Source organism: Notechis scutatus, chromosome 6 (genome assembly GCF_049901735.1).
Source record: "Notechis scutatus isolate UNSWTSFEM ecotype Mainland chromosome 6, rNotScu1.2, whole genome shotgun sequence".
NCBI lineage: Eukaryota > Metazoa > Chordata > Lepidosauria > Squamata > Elapidae > Notechis > Notechis scutatus.
The window spans coordinates 52,840,539-52,867,267 of NC_142014.1; the positions used below are offsets into that span (position 1 = coordinate 52,840,539).

Sequence of the window (26,729 nt, forward strand, 5' to 3'; positions counted from 1 at the left end):
GGTTGAATAGATTTTATTGAACAGAACACTGTGGTTCATGTTATATGGCAATGAAACTCGATCTGAACAGCAGCTATGCAACACAGTCTTTGAAGTAAAAAAATGCTAATTATCTCCTTTGAATTTCAATAGATGGTAAAATGGTGGAGGTGGAAGAGGAGGAGGAGGAGGAGGAGGAAGAAGAAGAACAACAGCAGCAGCAACAATTTGGAACTATAAACACTAAATAAAACTGCTTCAGGAATTTATCTGGCCTATTACATTGTTTAATACCATGTGGTAAAATTAGTATGCATTTTTCCCATGAGTTTGATTCAATTTGATTATACACAATTTATTGTATAAATATTTTACAGCAAAAAAAAAATATGAATTTCACTGAAATCCTCATATGGGCAGTATTGCATTTTTAAACTAATTCACTAATGAGCAGGTCAAGGGATGTACAAATGTGAATGTCCCATTTTATTCTAGAGTCGTGTCTCCATGAATCTGCAGCCTCTCAGGCTTCAATTAGATCAGAAAATATTCTTCCCTTAAACCAGGAATAGGACATACATTTGTTTTGAGAGTGCAAACATTCATTTGTTTGCATGACTTTCTTCGCCAGCCTTCTCCTCCTTGTTCCAAATGGCATTCTTGGGTTGGCTGAGGAATTTTGCTCAGAGGCTTTTTTTTAAATCAGGACAACTAAGCAGCAGGTGCCAGACTCCAAGAGGGGTATTGGGAGCGTTCCCACCCAAGGAGTCTTTTATTCTCACTTATTTCACTGGCATTGCTCATCAGCTAGGTGGTGTGGCAAAGGATTTGTTATGATGAAGTCTGTGCAACAAAAGAGGGAAAAGGGCACAAGTATGTTTGTAAGGAAGGCTGGAGAAGGTGACAAGCACAGGGACTTAGTTGACTTAGTTGTTGTGTTTGGCTATCACTATGTTTTCTTGAGATAAGAGTGACCTATTCAGACTCCTTCCATAGTTGTGGCAGGAGCCAATACTTTGCGTCTGAACTGACCTTCAATTGTGACTTGGAGACATCAGCTGATGAAAAATAAATTATATTTTTTAATGTGGCAGAAGTAGAAACTTGTGGAACACATTGGGACTAATCATCTCAACTTTATTTTTCCTGAATTGTAAATTAAATGTTAGATTTAATTGTTGATCTTACCGTGCCCACAGTTTTTTTTCCTGATCCCGTCTACTTTGTTTAGCACATTGCCCACCACGGCACTCAATGTCAAGTGTTGTCCCCAGCTGAGAAAAATAGCACATCTGTGACTCAGAATCTGTCTTTCTGGGAAGAAGCCAGGTGAATGGAAGATGCTATTTCAGGTCCTTGTTTTATTTGTATACCCAGAGAGGACAGGGAAGATTCAATGAACAGATGTAAGTGGAACAGCAAGGCATGGCAAAGGTGTGGATCTGGTCAAATGTTTAGGAAAGAGCAAAATCATCAGCAAATAGAGAAAGACATAAACTTAACCATTGTCCTGGATTTCAGTATAACACTGCCATTGTCTTAACACGATCATGAATCAGCTTTCACATAGAGCTACTGCATCAAATGTGCCTCCATTCTGACTCAAAAACATGATATAGGTTGTGGGGAAATACAAAAATTTGTTTAAGTTTGTTTTTCTGGGGAGTGGGTAGGTACTTCCACAACAATCTACAACAGGGTTTCAATAATATAGATTAATCCATCTGATATTTTATATACAATACCTCCCATTAAAGGGCCCTTGGTGTTCTCTGAGCTTGCTTGTTTTTTTGTTTTTTGTTTTGCAGACGTTTCATTACCCTAAGTAGGTAACATCATCAGTGCTGTTAGAATAATGAACCTCCTGGAAGAAAACAAGCAAGCTCAGAGAGCACCAAGGACCCCTCATTGCAACCCTGAGCTCCAAATATTCTTGTTTGATGCCTCCCATTGTTTGTACTTTGCTTAGACGTATTTTGTGGGTCCTTAGCCACAAGAGAATACTCATTCAGGATATTGATACCAAATATTGATTCAGACAACCAGTTTAGCCATTCATGCTACAGAAGCTATAGAGAAAGTTGTTAAAAGGTTTGTTTGCCAGTCTCGCTTGGGAGAAATGTTAGTGGGCATGACCATGCACAGTGTAGCATTAATGCAGTTTGGTATGATGCATATGGTCATAATATAAAAGATGCTGGAAGATCATTACAAGAAGGTGACACTATCCAATTATAGCAGTGTTAGCCCGCTACACATTCTACGTCCAAATTTAATTTAATTTGCTCTCTGGAATGTCACTCCCCCCCCCCCATCTGGATGACTCTCACTCTGATGATGTTCTGGAAAGTCTTGAAGTCGTGGCTGTTCTCCCAGTAGCGGATGGAAGCTTTTCTCAGACATATTTGGCATTTACTGTATTTTGATGTTGGTTGTCTAGATTTCCATCTTATTTTATTGCATTTTTCTGTACCTTCAAGGTAAACAATGTGGGTTTTATGTTTTTTTTTAATAGTGTGAATGCTCAAGTCAATTTGGAGTCAGCTAGTGCTGAAATCAATCAATCATCCAAGCAAATAAATATAAAGACGCGAGTTCAGAAAGTTGAGATATTCTGTTGGAGCTGTTTGTGATAATAGATTTAAGCATCCATCATATCATAAAAAATGCCAGGTGTCCCAGGATATAAATAAGTTATTCCATTGATAGATAAGACGTTAGAGGGTCATTTTGGCACCTGTGCCTGCTAATGAATGATGGGAAGGGAAATGGACTCAAAGGAGCTGATTAAAATGTATATATAATTTTCCTCCAAGATCTTAGCAGCTACTCATTTATTGTTTGTAATTTTAAAAACAAAAGCTTCTTAGCGTGGATTTTAGTAGGGGGAACCCAGCATCTTGCAAAAGACAGAGAAATATGACTCAAAAATAATTAATTCAAATGCATCTTACTAGCTGTGCTTCTTCTTTGTTCTGACTGCTGAACAAGTGAACATGGCCTTTACATGGAAAATTTGATTGACAAGCAACAAACAACATGCAAAAGGAGGCAGAGTAAAGTGGCTCCCGTTTTGTAGCACACAAGGAAAATGCAAATTCTACAATCAGTATAAATGGTGAAAAAGTCTTCGTTTTACTGATTTCATTTTAAACTGAGATGTTAGTGTGCAGCTGCAATGAGTGCAGGTTTTCTTACTTTGGCATATTTGCAGAATAATTCATATCTTCAAATAAAAACAATTTGTAGCTCTGTGGATGTGGCACCCTTTGTATGTCTTTTATAGTTAAGGGTCTGGAAGGTGAGGCAACACTTCTTATTGATTACCCCCATAGGAAAACATGCATCACTCCCTTCTCTCTAAATTACATTAGAATAAAGGTTCAGTCGTTGTCCACAAGCTCAATGTGGACTTGAGAGAATCTCAGACCAGCAGACTCCTAATTGACTTGGATCTTATCTAGGGAGGGAAACAAGTCTGTTTACTGGAGCTTGAAGGGCATCCTCCAGGTGCATCAAATCTCTTCCAGGACTCCATCCAAGTTTGAAAGAATTTCTCTCTAAGTGGTGGTTTTCATTCTCCACCACTGATCCCTCATTATATCATCATTCTCCATCACTGCTTGCCTTATCCTCCTTTTCTGTCTGGGATAGAATTAGAAGCCGTGATTCATGGATCATTGGTTGCATAGCCCACAGGCGGATTATCTTTAATCTCTTACCTGTTTGAAAAGCTTCCCCATAACTTAGAGGAAATCGTTTTTCCCCTTTTCTGCTCCTCAGTTTTGTTATTTATTTTCCATCTGTGATTCAGATTGTAGCTGCTGTTTCTTCTTCCCCCGCTTCTTGGATAGTACAGATCTGGTGTTTCTCCCACCTCCCTGCTTCTACTGAATTGGATAATCAACTACCATGGGAGATAGAAGCCACATTCCAAAGGAATGCCTCCTCCTTTTTCCATTCTTGGCAAAAAAAAAAAAAAAGAGGAAAATGTTAAATTTTTACAGTTAAAAAAAAAAGACTCTGAGAATGCATAGCATGTTTCACCTGTTCCTTGCATGTACACAGAATTGGGAGTGGGAAGAGAGGAGAATAGGCTGGTCCTGGTTACAGTTGCCAAAACAAGAGGGTGTTGTTGTTTTTTAAGTGATAATCAGTCTTTTGCATTTATTTAACAGAACTTACGTACTCCTCTTTATAACATCCTTGATGAAAAGTTCTGAAAAATTCCAAACGTTAGAATTTGTAAGAGAAGGTGCATTACCCATTAGCATTCGGAGCTGAGTGGGTGATACATAGTAAAATATGGCAATTTAATTTCTTTAACCTGTGGTTTTCTTTTCTTTTTTTTTTTTTGTACTTAAAGAGTCGGTGTAATTAGAATCTTCTTTTCACCGGTGAGAAATAGACTATCAAGAAAAGAATGGACAACAATTGGGAGTCAAGGGCCACATTTTACATTAATGAAGAGGAGGGGGCTCTCACACACATGGGTGAAAATGAATCTGGAAAAAGAGTTATGCGGGAATGCATTTTGATTCTTATTGTGCTGGGGTCATACATCACAGTTTATCTGTTCCCACTTATGCATGAGCAAAGGATCCGCCCCCCCTCAAACATCAAAGCAGCCTTATCTTCTGGAAAACTTGGGGCTACTATTTCAAAGGTTTCCCCTATTTATTTGCGCATATAGGTACTTAGTTTCATTACTCATTACAAGAGTATTGTCTATGCATGCACACATGTATGCTTTAAGGAGGCATGCTTCGCTCACATGCTTTCCAAAGCACCCCTTTTAAAGTAATACTCTCCAGCCATACAAATTCTCTATCCATTTTTGCTCAACAGAAAAACTGTCATGATAAAGAAAAAGGGGGAGGCCTCCAGACTAAGTCTTTTCCATCAAAGTCTTTTCCCTTGTTACTGCAAAATATTGGTGGTACATTTGTCAACGAAGTAATGATTTAACACTTCCATGAGCAATAGTGCTTTGAAATACATTTACTTTGTAGCAATGGCTTGGGTGACTATTTTAGGTGTGCAAAGAGACATCATTCAATGATCTGTAAATGAATATCACAAGCAATATAGAGAAAATTGTAAAAAGCTCTACTGTGTTCTAGCAATTGGTTCACATATTGATACCTCAATTCCAGCATTCTCATGCATTATCATCATTCCAGCATTCTCATGCATTATTTTTATAGAAAGTGATTTGAATCACAGATGCATGCACGCTCAATGGTACATGCAACGCCCTGAATAATTCACTGAGTTGGAAACATAATTATCAGTGGGGGTAATGTTCAGCCATCAAGAACACAGAATTACCTATGCAATTACCAATGTAATATGCACAAGTCTGCATCCCACTGCATACACAGAAGTTATGAATTCAGGACTTATGATATATATTACATACATACATACATACATATATTTGTTTTCTGAGGTTTTCGCGGGTATTTGTATGTGTGAGTCTGGTGTCATTCTTCATGTCCGGTACTCGTTTGTTAATGAGGGCGGGTTTCCAAATGGCTGGTAGGCAGGAGGTATCATCTCGTTTATTCATGCTGTGTGGGCGTTTTTCTATCTCTATGGCTTCTCTGATTATTCTGTTGTTGAAGTGTTCGGTTTTGGCAATAGTTCTGGTATTTTTAAAGTCAATCTCATGTCCTGTGGCTTTGAGGTGTTGGACCAGGGAAGAGGTCGGTTCTTCTTTTTCAATTGAGTTCTTGTGTTCTTCAATGCGTGCACTTATTCTTCTGTTAGTTTGTCCAATGTATGTGGTGGGGCAGGCGGTGCAAGGGATTTCGTATACTCCTTGGTTTTCTAACTCGATTTTGTCTTTAGGGTTTCTTAGGATGGTGGATATTTTTCTGTTTGTGCAGAATGCTGTTTTAATATTGTGTTTTTCGAGGATCTTGCTGATTTTGTCTGTAGTGCCTTTTATATATGGGAGGAGGGCTTTGCCGTTCTCTTGTTCTCTGTCTTGGATTTTGGTTGGGGTTTCTTTTTGGATTAGGTGGGTAATCTTCTTTCTTTGGAATCCATTGGCTGTTAGTATGTTAGCGAGAGTGTGTAGTTCGGTTTTTAGGTGTTGTTCGTTGGCTAAGCATTTTGTTCTGGAGATGAGTGTCTCGGCTACGGAATTGATCTGTGCTGGGTGGTGGTGTGAGAGTGCGTGTAGATAGCAGTTTGTATGTGTTTTCTTCTGGTAGATGGTGTGTCCTAGGGAGCCACTGGATTTTTTGTATACTAAGACATCTAGGAAGGGAAGTTGATTGTTAGCTTCTTTTTCCATGGTGAATTGTATTTTGGGCTGTAGGCTGTTGAGGTGTGTGAGGAAGTTGTTCAGTTTTTCTTTCCCATGTGGCCAGATTATGAAGGTGTCATCTACGTATCTGAGCCAGAGTTTGGGTTTGTGATCATATTTTTCTAGAGCTTGTGTTTCAAAGTGTTCCATGTAGAGGTTTGCGATGACAGGTGAGAGGGGTGATCCCATGGGTGCTCCTTCTATTTGTTTGTATTTTTTTTTTAAGCAAGTTTTATTAATTTCAAAAAACAAACAAATCATCATCAACCATTACATATTTGAACCTTTTTCCATTATAGATTTAACAAGTCAGATAAAACCTTATCTTATACAATACATTTCTATATTATTTCATCAATTTCTTTCTGATTTGATTATCATCACTCTCTTTCTATGTTTCTACAAGGTTTCACCAATACTCTCAAAGACATAAACAAACACAAACATACATATAAAAAATCTTTTAGTAAAGTAACTTGGCCCCAGGTACCTCTCTTTATATGGGCTTTAATTATATTCATGCTCATCTTACAGATCATTACTTATTTTATTTACCATTCTGTATCTTCCATATAAACTTCTCCATACATTTCACTCTTCATAATTCTCTCTTATTCAATCCATCTTAATTTAAATCATTATATTTGTATCTTTTGCCCAACCTTTATTATCCCTCTATCTCATTCCTTATAATGAAAAAAAAAAAAGGAATTTCTCCTGAAATCTCTAATCAGAGTATGATGCCTTTCTATCCTTCCCCTAAATTAATTAAATTAACATTTAAAATAACACCTAATACCCAATTTGATTCTGCTTGGTACATTCTATCTACTAATTTTTACTTTTAGTAACAATAAAAACAGAGTAAAAAATCAAAAATGTTTAAATACATAATATCCTCCTAAATACGTAGTTAAATAATAAATCTAAATAATAAATCTTATAGCATTCTCATTGCCTTTCCTTCAATATTTTATTACATTTTAAAAATCAATCATTATTAAACATTTCAACATTTTAATTTCTTATTAACTCTTAAGCCATTCTAATTTTCTATTTCTAATACGAATGTTACAGTACCATCTTGTGTACCTTGCAGAATCTTTTTTAAAAAATTTATGCTTTACCCATTATCCCTAAAAAGGATTCCTCTTTTCCCATCTAATTTTAAAACTTTGTGGCTTTTCTCCGCCTTTCCCCTTTCTTTCTTCCCCCACCAAGTCTTCCTACCCCCCTTCTTCTAACCTCTGTCTTGCCGGCATCCCTTCTCTGTTGTATTCCCTTTTTCTCTTGTTTGCTATCATTGTATTTATTTTGCATCATATTTTTCTCTTTCTTAAATGTTTTTTTAGATCTTAAGTCCTTCATTTTCCTCGCTTTCTTCCTTCCTTCTTTCTTAAATGAATTTTGGGATTCATTGAAGATGGCGTCTTCATTTTCTTCTTGTTGTTCTTCAGCTTCCATCTGTATTGTCTGTTCATAGTTAACCAACGCCATTTTTAAAAAAAGAAAAGCTTTTTCCATACCATCTTTACAGGCTGCTTTTGTTTGCTCATATTCATCCCTCAGTTCCTCCAAAGAAAAAGCCATTATAGATCTTTTCTTTTCTTTTTCCCTCTTTCTTCTCACACCAACCAAAATATTCCAAAAGAAAAAACAAGACAACCCCAAAGTCCACAATCCTCAATCAATCCAAGCCAAGCCAGAATTCCCCCTTTCTCTTCCAGGGGTAGTATCAGACAAAGAAAAAAAGAAAGTTCAAATCTGTGTTTTGAAGCCTTATTAAGATTTTATTTCTGTTTTCAAATCCTTAAGGCATCTCCTCCAACAAAATCCAACCAGATAAATATATTTTTTGTCCTCTCCCTTCCGACTTATCCCAAAAAGCTAGTTTTACCTGAAAAAAAACAGGTTTCTCAATATCCATTTATTAATTCCGTCGGGGGGGGGAGAGTAAACTTTCCTTTCAGCACCTCAGAATTGCCGCTTATTTCCTCTTGTGGAAAGAATCATCCAAAAAGCCATCATTTTCAGGAATTAAATTAAATATATCTTAGAGTCCTGGGTCAACCAAGAAGACTTTCACTTTTTAAAAACTTTCTCCTCTTCCTCCAGCGCATACTTGCCCAGCTGCCGGCTTCTTTGTGGTGGCCATTACGGACCGCCGCTGCACCGTCTTGGTAAAAGGAGGTTCTGCCGGCTAGGGAGGGGGTCTGCAGCACCCCCAAACCCTTTCCCGGATCCCCCCTACCTTCAGCTGCCCCTGCAGGGCAGCCTTGCTCCGCACCCTTTCGGGTCGGAGCCCCAAAAACGGCTAGCGCGGCAGGGATCGCGCAGCTTCGCGAATCCCTACCGCTCGCAAAGCCGACAAACCGGAAATTCCTATTTGTTTGTATTTTTGTCTGTTGTAGGTGAAGTAAGTAATGGATAGGCAGTGGTTGGTCAGCACAGATAAACTCTGTGGCCAAAACACTAATCGCCAGAACCAAACGCCTGGCAGACAAGACACACATAAAGACTGAACTATGCACCCTGACTAAAGTACTGACAGCTAACGGCTTCCACAAAAGCAAAATCACCAGCTTGATCCACAAAAACACACTGAGACATAATGGAGACCTAGAAGATGAACAGACCTATGGAACAGCTGTCCTGCACTACATAAGAGGTACTACAGACAAAATCAGTAAGATACTACACAGGCATCACATCAAGACTGCCTTCAAAACAGACAGAAAAATAGCAGCCATCCTAAGAAACCCCAAAGATAAAATTGACCTGGCAAACCAAGGCATATATGAAGTCCCCTGTGCATCATGCCCTGCCACATACATTGGACAGACCAATAGAAGAATAAGTACCCGCCTAGATGAACACAAAAATGCAGTAAAAAAGCTGGAACACACCTCCTCACTAGTCCAACACATGAAAGCCACAGGTCATAGCATCGACTTCAATGGCACCAAAACCCTAGCCACTATAGAAAACCCCAGCCACAGAATTATCAGAGAAGCCATAGAGATTGAAAAAAGACCTGAAAGCATGAATAGAAGAGATGATTCCATCAGACTGTCAATTATTTGGAAGCCTGCACTCACAAATAAAAAAATCTCCACACCACAAGCCAGGCAAACACCTGGGCACAAACAGATCCCCCAATATCTCCAGCTCAAACACATCCCAACCAGGCACCCAGATGAAACCTAGCTTCCTAATAAATGATAGCCGTCCATTTACTCGGAGCCAAGCCGCACTAAAAGCCTCCAATACAGGAATCCAATGATGCCAGCCAATCGAGACAAAAAAAGCCACAAAACAGACAGAAGATATTAGAAACACCAATCAAGCAGAACACAGCAAACTCCAAGACCAATAAACACAGACCAAGACTCCCAACCAATCAGGATGAAGAAAAAACCATTCTGGCACAGCAGTAGGCTAGCACCAAATTTAAAACTGAAACGGCTGTGAAAGTCTGACTCACAGACGAACACAATACAGAAGCCTGAGGATGGCAGATGAGATTCTGCCGAAACGTTGCTACAACTTTAAAAGCACAACTATAATGACGTGGGAAAATACCCGAACAAAGCTGAATACCATATATATATATATATATATTCATAAGTTATGAATTCATACATTCAGAACTTATATATATTATATTATATTCATAAATTCAGACCTTAATAATTCAGAATTTATTATATATATTACTATATATATAAGCCTGATGATGGCAGATGAGATTCTGCTGAAACGTTGCTACAACTTTAAAAGAACAACTACAATGACGTGGGAAAATACCTGAACAAAGCCAAACGCCATAATATATAATAATAATAATAATAATAATATATATATATATATATATATATATATATATATATATATATATATATATATATATATATATATATGTATGTATACATGTATACATACATACATACATACATACACACACACACACAATATATCATAAGTTCTGAATACAGAACTTATGAATTCAGAACTTTATATATAAATATAATGTAAATAAATAAATAATGAATAAATAAATAAATAAAAATATAAAGTGCAATGGGATGCATTGGGGCTTGTGCATATTACATAGGTAATTACATAGGCAATTTTGTGTTCTTGATGGCTGAACAAGACCCCCACTGACAATTATATTTCCAATTCAGTGAATTATTCGGAGTGTTGTATGTACCATTGAGCATGCATGCATCTGTGATTCAAATCACTTTCTATGAATCAAAGTGAATTATATACATACACTGTATACATACACTGTATAAACATATACACATATGCAGTGTATGTGTGTGTGTGTGTACATATTTCAGAAGTTCATAAGCATGCAGATATATATAGAGAGAGATATAGACATATGTCTAAAGTCCGTCTCTTCCATTAAAGCAGCATTTCTCACAACCGTCTCAATTAAATTTACACAGACACGGCTGCATCTGTGGCAAGAGAAAAGACAAGGAGGCCAGCCTGATATTGGGAACATTGCAGCATCACCACATGCAGGCCCTGCCCTTTTTCTACCTGCACTGCAATATTTCATGCATACCTCAAAGGGGCGGGGCTTGCCTTCTAATGTCATAATGCTGCTTTCTTTATGCTGAAGAGAGCAACAAACATTGTAGGTTCAATAAAACCACCCTTAAACCTTAGCAGAACTCCCTTCAGTTCTGAAATGCAGAATCTAACCATCTTGGCTCAATCCTATGCCAATTCTGTAAACATGCAGCCCTGCATGTGAGAAATATTGTCATGAGAATTTTCTTCCGAAACCAGCATCGGGAAAAGGTGATGACAGGAAACAGATACAGCTTCATAAAGAGAGGGTAATTAGAAAGATGCCATTTGGGCCTCCTGTGAGATATTTGTAGGCAGACACCCCCCCCCCGCCCTTTTAAGTAACTATCCTCAGTTTTACAAAAGGGGTGTGTCTGATTTAAATGAAGGCCAGCATCTTTGGGAAACTGACTTCCCAATGAAGTAGAATGCTCATCTCTGCAGTCAACCCAGCAAATAATAAATTGTGTAAATCCGTCCTTGCAACAACCCTTGATTTAATTAATTATAAAGGTGTGGTCTAATTTTTCACTTGTGCTTTTGTATAAATAAAATTAGCTAACAAAAACTTTGGGAGGAGGGGCAGAGAAATGACAAAAATGGAATTCCTTCTATTCGTTTTTTTCAGCATATGATGAATTTTTCAGACTCTTTAGGGGAGTATTTTCTGCTATTCCAAACTAGAGATTAACACTGATTAGCAGGATATCTATTAATCTCTCTACAGAGGTGTCTTGGGGCACTCTCAGCCTATTGCCAAGTAACGTATTAAGTATCTGATATTAGCACAGTTGAGAAAGTCCAGAAATATTTCACAAGAAGAGTTCTCCACTCCTCTACTCGTTGTAGAATACCTTATGCCACCTGACTTGAAACTCTAGACCTAGAAAATCTAGAACTATGCCGCCTTTGGTCTCATCTAAATATAGTATATAAAATTATACATTGCAATGTCCTATCTATCAATGAATACTTCAGGTTCAACCATAACAATACAAGAGCAAACAATAGATGCAAACTCAAGGTTAACCACACCAAACTTGATTGCAGGAAATATGACTTCAGCAATAGAGTGGTCAATGTCTGGAATACTCTACCTGACTCTGTGGTTTCTTCCCCAAACCCTAAACACTTTAACCTTAGACTGTCTACTATTGACCTCACCCCTTTTCTAAGAGGTCTGTGGGGCGTGCATAAGTGCACCAACATGCCTACCGTCCCTGTCCTATTGTTTATACTTATATATATTATCTTATAATCGGGATAAATAAATAAATAATAAGAAAATTGAGTTTTCACTTTAGACAATGTCATTCCCCTCCCCCCAAACTAACAATTTGTTATTATTCGTTGATATTATCACCTGCATGCCCCACTGTGGTACAGAGGAATGTTCAAATTTGTATGACAAATTTGTCAATGTTAACTTGAGTACAATAACAGGAAGGGGGGGGGGAAAGCAAATGTGGCTTGACCGAATGGAGCAGAGATCCAATACGGGCCTTAAAGGCCACGTGCCGTGGCATGACTATGTCGGTAGTCCAGAATTAAACATGGGTGCAGAGGAAGAGAAGTGAAAGGCTCCCTGTTTGAGAGTGAGCTTGCCTCGCATGCAGTGCTTGTGCCTGGTGACATTTATTCCCACTCCAATTCTGGCTAAAAGCAAGGGCAAAACTTTGGAAATCCCCTATGTCTCTAAGATGGAGAGGAGGTGGTCTTGGTGATCTCACTCCCTTTGTGTTAGTTGTGAGTGTGTGAGATTAGTGACAGTATAGCCAAAAGCAAATGGGGGGGGGGAGATGGACGCTCGACAGGCAGGAAACCAAGAATACATCAGAGGTTCTATATTTAGGGCTTTTTACTCAGCTGTGGACAATATTCTGTAACTTTGCATTGTTTGGCAGAGGGCAGAGGGCAGGAGAGCTATTGAAAGTCTTTGTTTGCAGAGATGCCACTTTGTCTGGGCGCAGGGAGCCAGGGAGGGAGAGGTAAGACATGCTAGCCCATTCCAATAGGATGGATGTGCATTTGGGGCATTTTGTTTGAGCAGATGATCTGGTTGGAAGTGCTGAATGCGTTGGGCTATTGTTCTTTTTCCCAAAATGGCTAAAAAAGGGCTGGGGGTGGAGCAGAAGGTAGAAAGTTGCCTCTTTACCAGTTTACATTTTAGCTGTAGTATCAGAAGAACAAATTGGAACCCATTTCTTCAGCTACAAAAAATAATGTCAGACTCACCAAAGAAAAAATGTTAATAATTAGATTACTTGGAAGATACAAGGGATCAACAGAATGTACACAGAATATATAGGGATAGATGGAATCTTCACTGGATTTATAGACAAAGTTCACTATTGTTACTCTCAGCAGAAGTATTTCATTTGTGTAATTGAGGATGGTGTGAAAATGACTCTGGAATGATGAACTTACTGAAAGATGACTACATTTCAAAAAGGCTACTTTGCTTCTCACAAGGAAGATTAAGGGCTGAAAGTATGGGAGACATGATTTCTGACAACCACCTTGTATAAAAAAACAAAATTATCTCTTATTAGTCATACAGGGAAAAAGAATCCAAATTCCTAATTAATACAATGCCATTATTAAGTGAAGTTGAGATACATGTATGAAAGAGGTTGCAAATCTTCAAGTTTCTAAAAGTGTTTCAAAAAATAAGGTGGATTTCTGAAGTCAAGAAAGAAAAGAAAATGAAAAAAATAGATACGTGACAACTGTGTAATCCCTATTTTCATGGGTTGGAAACTTATATGGGCTGGGAAGTTTTGCAGTGCAAGACCTGTGGGAAAAGGTGCATGGAGAGAGAAAACATCAGAAAAGGACAAAAATGTAACCACCATATAATAATAATGATTAGGTTCACAGAGGCATCTGAGATATAGTATTTTGGTATATGATGATAATGCAGTTTGTAAACCGGGAATTGTGACTTAGTATCTTCTACAAATCCTACAGTTTAATTAAATACATTATCATTAGACAAGTTATGGCTTAGTTTATGCTAGAATAATCAAAAGGTTCAGACCTTTAATCAGCACCCATACCAAAAGAAAACAATTCAGGGAGGTGGAAAGAGACCCATGTACAAGATTGCCTATTATAGGAAATGTATTCAATTCATGTAGATGGCATCACATTAGGAAGGTTACATTAATAATATGAAGCTCTCCAGATACATATGACTGAGATGGTAAAATATGTCCTGCAAGTTGGCAAACTTATTTTCATGTTAGTTATTAAAAATAGTTACTTATTTTTAAGAGGTACTATAATTGTGGTCCAGAGTGCAGCAGTTTGGTGTTTGAATATAAAAGGATGTTCCTACTTAAAGTTCTGCTTCAGTCCTCTGGTGGGATTCAATTTTTTTTTACTACCGGTTCTGTGGGTGTGGCTTGATGGGCATGGCAGGGGAAGGTTACTGTAAAATCTTCAGCCAGAGGTAGTATTTGCCGGTTCTCTGAACTACTCAAAATTTCTGCTACTGGTTCCCCAGAACTGGTCAGAACCTATTGAATACCATCTCTGGTCCTCTGAAACATACAACGAAACAGTGTAAAACAATATTTTTCAAATTTGGCATGCTGGCAGGAGAATTCTGGAAATCTACATATCTTAAAAGTTGCCAAGTTTGATAAAGGCATAAAACCTCCATGGATTGGAGGTAAGGCATTCATCTTCTACATTTCCAAGACAAAGTATGCAGGGGCAGTTAAGTGGGCCCAGTAAGTCACCATCCTCAACAACCACTGGTTTAATTACAAAGGACCCTGTAACAAAAGTAAATGAATCCCCCATCAATGGTTTCTCCAAGACAATATAGAATTTGCAGGAGAGTAGAGTATAGATATATAGATGGATTTTAGGGGTTTCCAACCCAGTTGCTTTTACCTGGAACTTCAACTATTTATTTACCTTTGGTTTTCTTTAGACTTGAGGTGCCACAAACTTCTCCAGGTAGGAGGAAAAGTGAGGGGGGGGGTATGTGTGTAATGCTTGGGGGGAATGCAACAGCTTTTGATTTTCACATCTCTTTATTTTACTTCATGAGTCATACCATCATGTTCTCAGGAGCTGAGTAACTGCCGGATCTATTTTTACTCTTGTACAGCAGGCTTCCTTTCTTCAGCTGCTTCTACAGAATACGAATACAAAGAATGGGGGTAGAAGGAGTAGGACTGGACAATGATGCAGACTGGAAAAAGGGAAGTTAAACGCTTCCACTCCCCCCCCAAATCAAGAATATTAATATGCTAAATCCCAAAGGAGCAGCATGCGATGTACACCAGAACACACACACACACAAATAACATAAATGATTGTTATATTCGGATTTAATATGGAAAGGAGAGCAGGTAGAAGATATTTTTTCCAGTGTTATTTGGCTCTTTGGAAAAATAAAGAAGGAAAATTGGGTATTTTTTCATTCCATCAAAACAGGAAATAACTAGCAGTGATAGAAAATTGTTTGAGCAAATGCTCTTCATGGTTGAAGAGTTCCATTCTGTCCTGAAGCTTGAAAGAGAAAAATGAAAATAAAATCATGTGTAACTTTCTAAGAGGAAAGTTAATTCTTTGTTGATGAAAGCAGGGAGATATGAGAGCAGAGGACACCTTTGAGGAAAACTGTCTTCACCTCTTCTCTTCTCCTCTCTTTGTTTCTCCTCTCCTCACTTTTGATAGGCATTGTGTCTTCCTTCTATATCCACAAACCTATTACATGCAATCTCATCCTTTGGTATCTCTGGAAAGGAGGGGGTGGTGGAGACATGCCACCACTGCGGTGATGGAACAGCCACTATATCCTCTACATTCTCAAGAGGAAAAAACTAAGCACTCTGAAAATATAGCTGATATAAAATGGAAAATAAAATTCCACTCGCCCTCAGAACACCTCCAAAATGTACCAAGGAAAAGATATGCTACCCACATACAATAGTTACATAAGGGACATCCCTCTTTCTCATGGATAAAACTTCACTCTCAAATTCTGGTAAGGTTCACAGCAGTAAGGTTCACTTAACTAATTTCACCTTGGAAACCTGCAAGTTTTCTTTAGGAATAGTAAGAAATGTTGGACTGGTGTTCCTCTGTTTATCTCTCAGTTCCTAATTGAAAAGTCTGCTCCTTGTTTTTCATCATTCTCTCCAGTTCCAAACTTTGAAATTGTTCCTCATACTCCAATTCTCTTCTCTCACTTCCACTTTAAAATATGTTTCCCCTTCTGGAATTCCAAATCCATTCTGAGAAATTGGAATTGGTTTTCCAATTGCTTTAGTTTAGTTCATATGGGTCATTGATTCTCAAGTGGGCTTGAGATAGTTTTGGTGCCTGACCCTTGTGATGTTTTCTGTTGCTGGATAGGCAAAAATGTTTTCTCATTATATTAAGGAAGAATTCCCTAACACCAGCCTAGATATCCTGTTGAATCTGTAAACTAGAATTAAAGATACCAGTTTTTAGATGTGTGGAAGTCAATTTCTTTCTCTGCTAAATCTATTTCTTCATGTCAGATGAATGACCTAGAAAAAGAAACTGAATGACAGATTCTGCTATGCTACAGTCCTATGGCACATTGCTCCAAATGCCACAATCTCCTTTAACATTTGGAAAGATTTTGGATCCCAAAGCCTTCCTTCATTTTTCCAGGTTCTGGGTTCCAGGTTCAGCACAAGAACAGATTACTCAGTGCCAAGATATTTTAATCTCTTAATCCAATATGCCAATATTCCACACTTCTTTAAAATGCAGTTTTCTAAGCAGGAGCTCGTTCCCCCGCCCCAGCCCTATGTCTTCCAGAGCTCCTAGTGACTAGTCTATATAACTCTTCATATAATCCAAGGCATCTGGAAGATACTAGGTTGGAATAGATTGCTTAAGAGTATTAATGTGATCACTATCTTAATCACCATCACATATCTTATCTAGAAGCACTGGAGGGGGATTGGTTAATAGTTGTAGCAACCAGAACAACCACAATATTGGATTGAAAAAGTGCATTTTCATTTATGTGGACTTCAATGGCAAGAGATTCTATCATCTGCTTTCACTATGGCTATAATTATGATATTCCAGAAGAGGTTTCACAACCTGATGTGTCAGCATGGGCACCTACAGTGGGGGAACATGTAGGTGCCAACTGACAACACTTATATTGGGTCAGAAATTGTGCCGTCTACATATTTGCATGCAGACTCACAAGTATGAAAGGGCAGAGCTTATATTATGATGTCCTGACACACATTTTGTCATTTTGTCATCACTGTAGCTAGCTACAAATGTCTGGGTCTCAGAAAGACATGCGATGTCAGATCCTCTGGCTTAAACTTGGCAGAAGCTATCCAAATAGTTGTCATGTCAGACTACACAAGGATTTATATTGTATATAAAGCTTGATCTTTAAGTTATAACACTCTCTGCCAACATAAAATGGAGACTTTCTTATACCTGGGGTTGTTTTATTTTGGCACTTCATTACCCTGTCTGTTCCACAGATTAATAAACATTCTGTCTTGAGTTTCTCACTCTTAGAGGTTAGTGACCAATGGCAGTTGACATAGCAATAGCAATAGCACTTTGACTTAAATATCGCTCCATAGTGCTTTACAGCACTCTCTGAGCAGTTTACAAATATTGCCCCCAGCAATCTAGGTTCTCATTTTACTGACCTCAGGAGGATGGAAGGCTTGAGCTGGTTAGTGGTCAGAGTTAGCCTGCAACACTGTATTCTAACCACTGCACCACCACAGCTCCACCACATAACCAACATATTGCTCCTGAGAAACTCTATGACTTAATATAACTTCTACATACAGCTGGTGCAGTTTAACATGCAGTTTCTAGAGCTCCCCAGATTGGCATAAAATTCAATTTTCATATGAGGTAAGAAGAAACAAAGTATATATGAGTAATCAAAATTATAAATTTGATTTACAATCAAATTATATAAAAATATTTATTTTTAATTTTTTTATTTACTTATTTTTATTTTTAAATTTATTTTTCCCCTGTCCATTACTTCATCTTTGGCCTAACCTCCTGGCCATGTGAGGACTTTAAGCCAAAAGAGGTTGACATTTTGCTCTAAAATTTCACTCCCCCCCCCCCAAATTTGAGAAGTTTGCTTTGGAGAAGCTACAATATACTCTTCAAGAACAACTGATTTTTAGCATCTATCTGATGCTAAAGATGATGTAAAGATCATGTATTTTTTCTCATAGTCAATAAATATGCAGTTTTATATTCTGTACACATTCACTAAATAATACATAAATAAATAGCCACAGAAAGCTTAAGCTCTTTGAAATGTATTTACCTCAAGACCCATCCAGAACTGTAGGTCTTTTTCTAAACATCCTCTTCCTCACTGTCTGAATTGCTAAGATTTAGCTTGTCTCTAAAGCTGATTCTAAAAATTCTGCCACACATCATCCAAGTGTAAATAAATAACCTTTTCCCCTATATTAGATCTCACGTAATTTAGCCGGATATGGAAAAGACAGTGCGCCAAAGACATAAAAAACAAAACTTGGGGTTTTCATGCCACAAATATCACTCTTCCTACTATATTGACTCTAGACTCTGCACATTCTCACTTTGATGTATTTAAAAGGGATTATGAAGTTCACACCATGAAAAAAAGTTTTTCATCTAATCTTGGTGACACACACTTATGAAGATTGGAGAACTATGTCTAGATGCTTAACAGGGTGGCCCTATAAAGTTGACTTTAAAAGTGATTTAGTCCTACTATGTTCAGTGGGTCCACAGGAATGCAATGTAAGAAAATTTTAAAAAATGAGTTTTGTTGTTGCTGTTTAGAAGTAGGTTTTAGGGACTTCTGGAAGTTGCAGTGCTAGCATTGCTGGTCAGAAGATGCCCACAGCTTAGGAAAAAACATGGAAACACATCAATTATTCAAGCTAAACATATATTGAAGCAAGGTCAAGGAAACCTTTTCTTTTCTGTGAAGGGCTATGTCCTCTCCGGTACTGTGAAATATCCAATATTTGTGGTCAATAAACCAGCTGCTCTTTTTTTCTGGAGGAGGTGGGTGCGAGGGAATCCCTTCCACTGTCTACTCTGGGGGATATTCCAGTGATTGGAAAGCTAGTCATCTCTTCATCCTAAATTCCTATTACAAGTACATAAAATTTAACCACTGCAGCTGGGACGAAGTGGTGAGAAATGAAATGACCCAAGGTTCTTTTCTACCACTCACAGCAAAACTGCAGGGAACTAAACGTGCCAATTGTATCGTTTACATACTTTAAATAGCAATCGTTGTGATGGCCAGCTGGAGCTTTCTCACTGCACTAAAATGCAAATTGAAGGCAACAGAATTTTCTCAAGGTCACAATACTAGAAATATTTCCCAAACATAGTAAGATTACAACTTTTAGCATTCCCAACAAGCATTGCTAATGGGAAATTCTGGGAGTGAAGCTACTTTGCAGCTGAAGAATAGGAGGGGGCGAAGAAGAGCCTGAGCTCAGCACATTTTGGTTTATTCATCAAACTATAATTAAGCAAGCCACGAATGTGTTCGTTTGCAGTGCAAAACCAACCTCTATGTTATTGCAGAGTTTTCCTTCTGAGCTCCGTTCCACAATCAGCGGTTCTATGAAGCAGCTATGTACCCGGTTATGACATGTACAATCATACAAATCTCTGAATCCTGGGCAACTCTAGATGTTATGTGAAGTCACAATAGAGACTACTAAAGAATGGCTCAGATAAATAGCATTTAGAAAAACCTTAATACAACAAACAAAATGTCCTGGAGTTTTACATCGATAACAGGACAACCCCAAAGCCTTAACAAAATGGGCAAAAGATGTTGACAACTGAACTCCTGCCACAGCTGCAGGTTCTCCGTTCACTTGGCTTTGTTCTCTGCCACATTAGTTTCTGCCTTGTTCAGGATCCCAAGATATTGACATTAGAGCATATTCTATGTATGTATGTCAATGTATTGAAGCAGAAGGAAAATGGGGGCTTGCTGTCCCGATTGGATATATAGGAATTGGTTTATTGAGCTGTTATGAATCTACACAATCCTTTTTGTTCTATTTAGGGCACAACTGAAGAGGAACATCTTTCTAGACTAAATACTGCCCCCATCAAATAAGCACTACATAATCCATTTGCTTCCAGTTGCACTGTGCGGTTTCCCTCTTGGCCCTTTCCTGCAAATCTTTAGGAACATTCATAGTGCAGGGTCATCATCCTAAGAGTCATTGATTAATAGGATTCTTCAGGCTACCATCAAAATCATTCTACTTTCTCTGTGTTGCTCTTATAGAGTTTGTCTTTATCATTGATAAAACCCTCTCAGTGAGCCACAGCACTGCATCTCTAAGCATCTCTAAGCTAATCATCCTCAGGATGGCTCACTGCTAATAAGTGGCCTGGCCCTTTTACCATCCAACGAAATGCAATGTAGGTAGCTACATCATTTCACAGGAGAGAGAAGGCAGAACTACTGGAATGTGCTTGCTTGCACTTGGATCCAGACATATTGATGAGAAAACATTTAGGATGACATCTGCTGAAAAAGGAATGACAGGGTAAAAATGGTTCCATTTAAAGAGCAACAAAGTGGTTGGCAGCAGTGCTGCCTGGTTTCTGCATCTAATCAATCTTTTACAACAGAGCCTCCATGCCTCCTTTCAATGCTGAGAAGCTTTATAATATAAAATTTATGTGCATATGTCTGGTCTTAAAAATACCGTGGGGTGGGGGTGGGGGGGCTGCTCTGAAATCACTTGCCCTGAAACATCATGAAACTGCCAGAAAAATAACGAGCAGCAGCACCTTGGATCTCACAGGCAGAATGGTCAGAGCCCCACAAGACAGTATATATATTTTGTATATGGAATCCCCCCACCCTGGACACTCTGAGTTTAAAGAGTCTGAACAGATGCACTTAGAAAAGAGTTCTGCATGAGCAGCAGCTGTTGCAGCAGACAATAATAAGTTAGATCATAGATCAAGGAAAGCCTGGAGTTTGCAAAAAGGCACCAAATTTATTTATTCATTGTATTTACTGGCAGTGTAACAAATTATTCTTGGGGAATATTACATAACTAGACACAGCAGAAAATGATTGTAACAATTTACCAGGTGGAATTTAGATGCACAGATTATGACTAGCATTATCAGACCAGAGTCTACAGTTGCTTTTTTTATGACCCAGTTCACATATAGTGGCTTAATCTGTAGTTTAAGTAAACCACCATTGGCTCATTTCCCATAATATAATGAAACACTCTGGTTTGCAAATGGATAGCTACTGGCTGACTTTTCATAATGTAGTATTGTAAACCAAAATAAACCCATATTAGGGCTTAAGGTGTGTAAACTGAATTAATCCTCTTGAGCAGGGATTTGGAATGTAAGTAGAAAAGGAATAACATCAAATGTAGTTTCCATACCATGATGGGCTATGTTTTTATTTTAATAGAAAATGTTGACTCTTGTTTTGTTTTCATTTAACAACTAATTACCCCAACTTCCCTCAGTAAATGTCTCCTATTCAATTTTCCGAAGCTTGGATGTTTATTACATTCTGGAAATTATTACTATAACAACAAATTGCCTTCCAGCACTGAAGGCAATGACATGTGCCAACTTCGGTGGATTCTTTTGTTAATATCATGTATATCTTTTTGGCTTTCTTTTAGCTTCTTCTGCAGGAAGATCAAAGATATTCAAGCTCTTTCTTTTTTAGAATCACTGAAGTAGCAGAGCTAGAAGAACATGTATTAATCTTGTCGCTAAGTACCTATGCTTCAACAGAGAATATTAGGAGCCAAAAATACAACACAGCAATACTAGCCTGAGAACTATCCTCCCCCTTTTCCCTTTGCCCTGAAGGAGCAGAATCTCCCAGGTTCTTCCTTCAGAAAGCAGAGGTGTTTCTCCATTTGCCCTGTGTTTGTTAGCTAAAGATTTTGAAAAATTCTACTGAGACTAAATTCTCTTCCCCCCCCCTTTGATTCATAGCCAAGAGAGGAGTTCCTGGCAGCCCTGTCTCCTCCCCTTCTCCTCTCCCTCCCCTCGTCTCCTTTAAAAGAAGGAACTGTAATACTAGCACCTTATTTTCTTGCAGACTAAAATTGAGATCCAAACTTGCTCTCTCCTTGGTGCTGTGTCTGTTTCCACCAGAGTGGAACTTTTGCTTCCTTGCTGCAACCAGAGTGCAAGGATCAGAGAGAGCCAACTGCAGCAATTCTAGGAGGTTTTGCAAGACTTTACACACATATTTGCTGCAGCAAGAACCATTTGCTCACCTGTCTGCAAACATAACAACTGAAGGCTCAAAACTGTTCCTCAACCAAGGCTACCACTGCTCTTTGGAAAGACGGCTGGTGGGGAAGCTCAGCCCAATGATTCCAAGCCAAGGGCTAGTGTAAGTCAAATCAGAAAAAAAAAATGAGGGACTTGAAGATCTTCATTCTCCCTGTATGGTTTTCAATGAGTGAAGTTTAATGCTTTGAAGAAACAATCTAAATAATTTTGCTTTTGCCAGCAGACTTTTTTTATCTTTTAAGAGGAACTGATTTCATGTGAACTGCCAAATCTAGGGAAACAGACCTTACACTGCACTCCTAGGGGTATGTAGATGGAAGAGACTGATTTTGGATGGCTAAGGTTTTGATGGGGACATGACTAAATTTTTATTTTTACAAATACCTTTTTCTTCTCTACAGAGAAGGCAGACTAGTAATCAAGTCCCTCCACTCTGGAACTATTAATTTTTTCCCCTTAAGAGTATATATTATTTTTTGGAGAAAGTTTACTGTGACTGAAATGAGGCAGTGAAGAACTCTACACTTGATATACAGACAATTCCATTGAGGGCAGATCTTCACTCTCAAGTCTGCCTGAACTGGGGAAATCTTAATTCTTTGGTGTTTTTTTTTTTTTTTTGAAAAGACTCTCCTTCAATGTGTCTGGAACTTTTGGGGATTGGAGTCGGCATGAATTTTGGACTGCTTTTCGTGTCTCTCTGTTACCTGCCACTCATCAGCAGTGAGGTAAGTACTTGCCTTTAAAAAAACAAAATAACAAAAACCTCCTGGTGAACATCAAACTAATGATAAAACTATATGCAAAGGGTAAGAAACACAAGTAGGTAAATACCAGCAAGAGGTCAGTGCAAAAGGGTGTCCGCAGGATATCCCCACTTTTTCCCTTATAGAGCGCAGAAATTAATTAAATTAAACTGACATCTTGGTCACTTTTTTTGAAAAAAAAAATCCTGAAAGAATTATTCTTTTGGGGGGGTGGGAGTTATTGATTCCAATATTTAGAAAGACAATACAATCTTATGCATGTTTACTTGGAATTCCCAGGAAATTAAATGTGATTTACTCCCCAGAAAGTGTTAATACAATTGGACTTTAATCATAATAATTGTCAAGCAGCTGCTCCTGGAAGTGCCTTGTTTATGGTTGTCCAGTCTGGGTAAATACAGTCCATGTGGCCTTTTCATTTTCTCCTAACATGGAAAAAATGCTCCTACAGCCAGTTTGTCAGAACTAGAAAATCTTTTTTATTTTTGCAAGCCAAGATTTCAAGTTAAGCTATCAATATCATATTACATGAGAACATAATGTTGATGCTGTGACACCGTTTGTCCATCTGTGATTGATACACTTGTAACCAGTGATTTTTATTTCTCAAATACCGAAGGGGGAAAAAGTTTCATTGGCACCCTCATTTCCAGTATATTCTAGCTACACTGCTAACTAATGCATATGGTTTGTTATGCTTTTGAAAGGTAAGGAGCATCTTGTACAATACCAGATTATCTTAGAAGATCCCTAACATAGGGCATGGATGAAATGGAAGAACTCTACTTGGGAATTCAGCCCAAGTACCTGCCATACAGAGGGTGGGAGTGAGAGAGCCTCTGTTAGTTAATGGAGGGAGCCTGGCATATTTCTTACTATGCCCAAGGGAGCTGGTCTGAATGAAACAAGCAAAGGTTTCTCTCTCACACACTCCTACAGTGGGAGGGTCAAACTAAAAGGAGTTGGAGAAGCTAGAGTACTGGCTGGCAACTGAATTCCAACTGAGGGATACTTAGCTGGGGATGTAGTCTTCCAGCTGTTCCAAGTTGGAGCTGCCACGGGAGAGATCCTGTATCGGTTCCAAACAAATGCCCAAGAGGAAAGACAGGGAATGTGAAGATTGGGTAGGGAGGAGTTCTTAAAGGGCCAGATCTGCTGGATTTCCCTTTGATCTGGGAGAGGAAACTCCCTGCAATTTCTACATGCATTACTTTTGGTCCTACTCACCTCTGTTGACACTTAGGGGTACATCAAATTCTTTGATGTGGGGGTTGGGTTTTTTTGTTTTTGTTTTGTATTCTTTGGACCTCTTCTTGAAAAAAGGGTACAGCCAACTGTCAACCAAACATCAATTTAAGAGGCAGGCTCCAGTTCTTTAATGCTGAGTAGGTGTGCTGCTTTCACGAATCCAAAAATGGCAAGAATTCTTCTGCCAAGAAGCCATACCTGGTACCGGCAGAAAATAATCAAAAGGGGGTAGTGAGCACACAGCCAAGAAAGATGCAGCAAATTTGGAAATGCCTAGTTTAAGGGAGAGACTGCACAATAGGGTTGTTTTAAAGAATGGAAACTGCCTCCATTTTCGGAGAAAGAGGCAATCTTGCAATACCATTTACAGAGGCGCAGAGGTTCAAATAAACCTGTATCATGCCACACCCCTTTTTTGCCAAAAAAAAAAGCAGGTGGAAGGAAGCCAACAAAAAACTTCGCGTTTGCCCTTAATTTGTACCTATTACTAAGACCGGCCCAGAAATTAATGAAACGCTGTATAAGCGAACCCGGGCAGGGGGGGGATTCTCCTCCGGGGGTCGCTGCGGCTCGCCTGCCCCCTTCCTAAAGCGACAGAGGCTTCCCTACCAGACGGTTTGTTTTAGAGACTTTAAGACAAAAATCGGTACGCAGTTTCCTGAGCAAGAGAATATCTGGGAAGCTGCCAAACCTCAGGTTACTTGTGTGCCCACAAACCTGTGCAAAGAATTCTTCTTTTGTTCTCCGGGAGTAGAGAGCGGAGCGGAGGGGAGGGGAGGGGAGGGAGGGAGGGAGGGGGAAGGAGGTGCGTCACGCGCTCCTCGACGGCCTCCTCTGAATCCCGCTGGAGGTGGTCGCAGCAACGAAAACCGCCGGACCCGCCCGGGCTTTATCCAACCGAAGGGGAGGAAAGGGGGACAGGCGCACCTTGGGCCCTCCTCTCGCTGCTCGCGGGCGGTGCCAAGCCCCTCTTCGCTTCTTCTCCCGGGCTAAAGCGAAACAGGCGGGGGGTGTTGCTAAGAGATTTTCTCGGAGTGGGCAGCCCTCTCGGCCTCCAGTGGCAGTCAGCCTGTGTGGGTAGCACCTCCCCAATGCTGTTGTCCTTGCTGCAGTCCTCTTGGTCTCCTTAGAGGTTCCCCTTTAAATACTGGGATAAATGTCTGCGGCGGTAATTCCAGAGGTTTTTAAGTATCTAGCAACGCGGTAGCGCCTCTCTTTGCAGGGAGTGGCAAGTTGAATGGTGACCTATTAAAAAAAAAAAAAGTAAACTACAGTAGTGCGTTACTAACAATAGGTAAAGGCCAGTAGTGAAGGGGGCTTGAGGCCCCAGTAAAAATTCCTAGAGCCTTGCTGTGCGGTAAAAGACCTTTAACAGATTAACATAGTTGGAAGGGACCTTGTAGGTCATCTAGTTCAACCCCCCCTTCTCCCCCCCCATGCAAGAGACCCTACACCATTTCTGACAGATGGCAGTCCAATCTTCTCGTGAAAGCTTCCAGTGATAAAGCCCCCACAACTTACGAGGGCAAGCTGTTCAATTGGTTGATTGCTCTCACTATTTGAAAATTTCTCCTTATTTCCAGGTTGAATCTCTCCTTGTTCAGTGTCCATCCATTATTCCTTCTCTGCCCTTCAGACAAGGACCTTCTCACCCTTGTCTTGATATTGGTGGGTTCTGTATCGTCTCATTCACGGGTGTCAAACTTGCTGTGTCATGTTGCCATCACCTGACGTTTTGTGATGTTTTTCCCCTTTGTGGAGCTGGGGTGGGCGTGGCCTGCACCTAATGCATCTGGCCTGTGGGCCGCTAGTTTGACACCCCAAAATTATTTTGGTGTGGAATCTCATCATATAGACAGACCTTCTCCATGACATCTCTCTAACCTGGCTTTCCAGGTTTTCCAAGGTTGCATCCCTTGCCGCTGTAGTTGCATATGCCAACCTTGTTGCTGATCATGCTTTTCCTTCCACTTGTTGCAGCAATAATAAAGTTTGGTTTGTGAGCAGGATTGGTAAGAAAAAGGATAGCATATTGATAAGTTCTCTTCAAGGACTTATGCTTCAGAACTATTCATAGGTAGCTTTGGTGTTGTATCTCTTCTAAATACTTCTAAATACAGTACATGTATTCTAGGTTGCAATGAAATGATACAGCAGCTGCCTATGTAGCCATCAAAAATTTTATTAGGCATTGTGCCTTTTATATTATATTATTGTTCGGGTATTTTCCCACGTCATTATATTTGTGCTTTTAAAGTTGTTGCTACAACTTTAAAAGCACAAATAATGACGTGGAAAATCCCAACTGAATACTCATATCATACATACATACATACATACATACATACATACATACATATGCAGGTCTTGGTGTGTTCGGGTCTTTTCCCGTGTAAAATTGAGGGTACCTTGGCAACGTTTCGACGAGGTCCCACTCGCCATCTTCAGGCTGGTGCTTTCGGCTTCATGCTTATGCGAGCAAAGCGTGATGGGAACTGCCATCT

General features: G+C 39.2%; 1 protein-coding gene and 1 long non-coding RNA gene across 3 annotated transcripts in view; one reads left to right on the forward strand and one right to left on the reverse strand.

Moving 5' to 3' along the window:
- LOC148130223 (uncharacterized) lies at nucleotides 1-26,712 on the reverse strand. Its single transcript, XR_015750114.1, has 4 exons — nucleotides 26,634-26,712; nucleotides 24,943-25,470; nucleotides 3,702-3,941; nucleotides 1-2,452 (listed from the first exon to the last, which is right to left on the reverse strand). It is a non-coding gene; the product is annotated as an uncharacterized LOC148130223 (long non-coding RNA).
- The window catches only part of PDGFB (platelet derived growth factor subunit B), a 38,240-nt gene continuing 32,426 nt past the window's right edge, over nucleotides 20,916-26,729 (forward strand). Inside the window, exons 1-2 of one of the 2 annotated variants that reach the window (XM_026694861.2) lie at nucleotides 21,999-22,310; nucleotides 22,838-22,938. In XM_026694861.2, coding sequence (XP_026550646.1) covers nucleotides 22,849-22,938 — 90 coding nt within the window. In that variant the 5' untranslated portion in view covers nucleotides 21,999-22,310; nucleotides 22,838-22,848. Of the gene's footprint in view, nucleotides 22,939-26,729 lie in introns of both variants that reach the window. The other variant, XM_087968301.1, reaches the window with a different exon arrangement.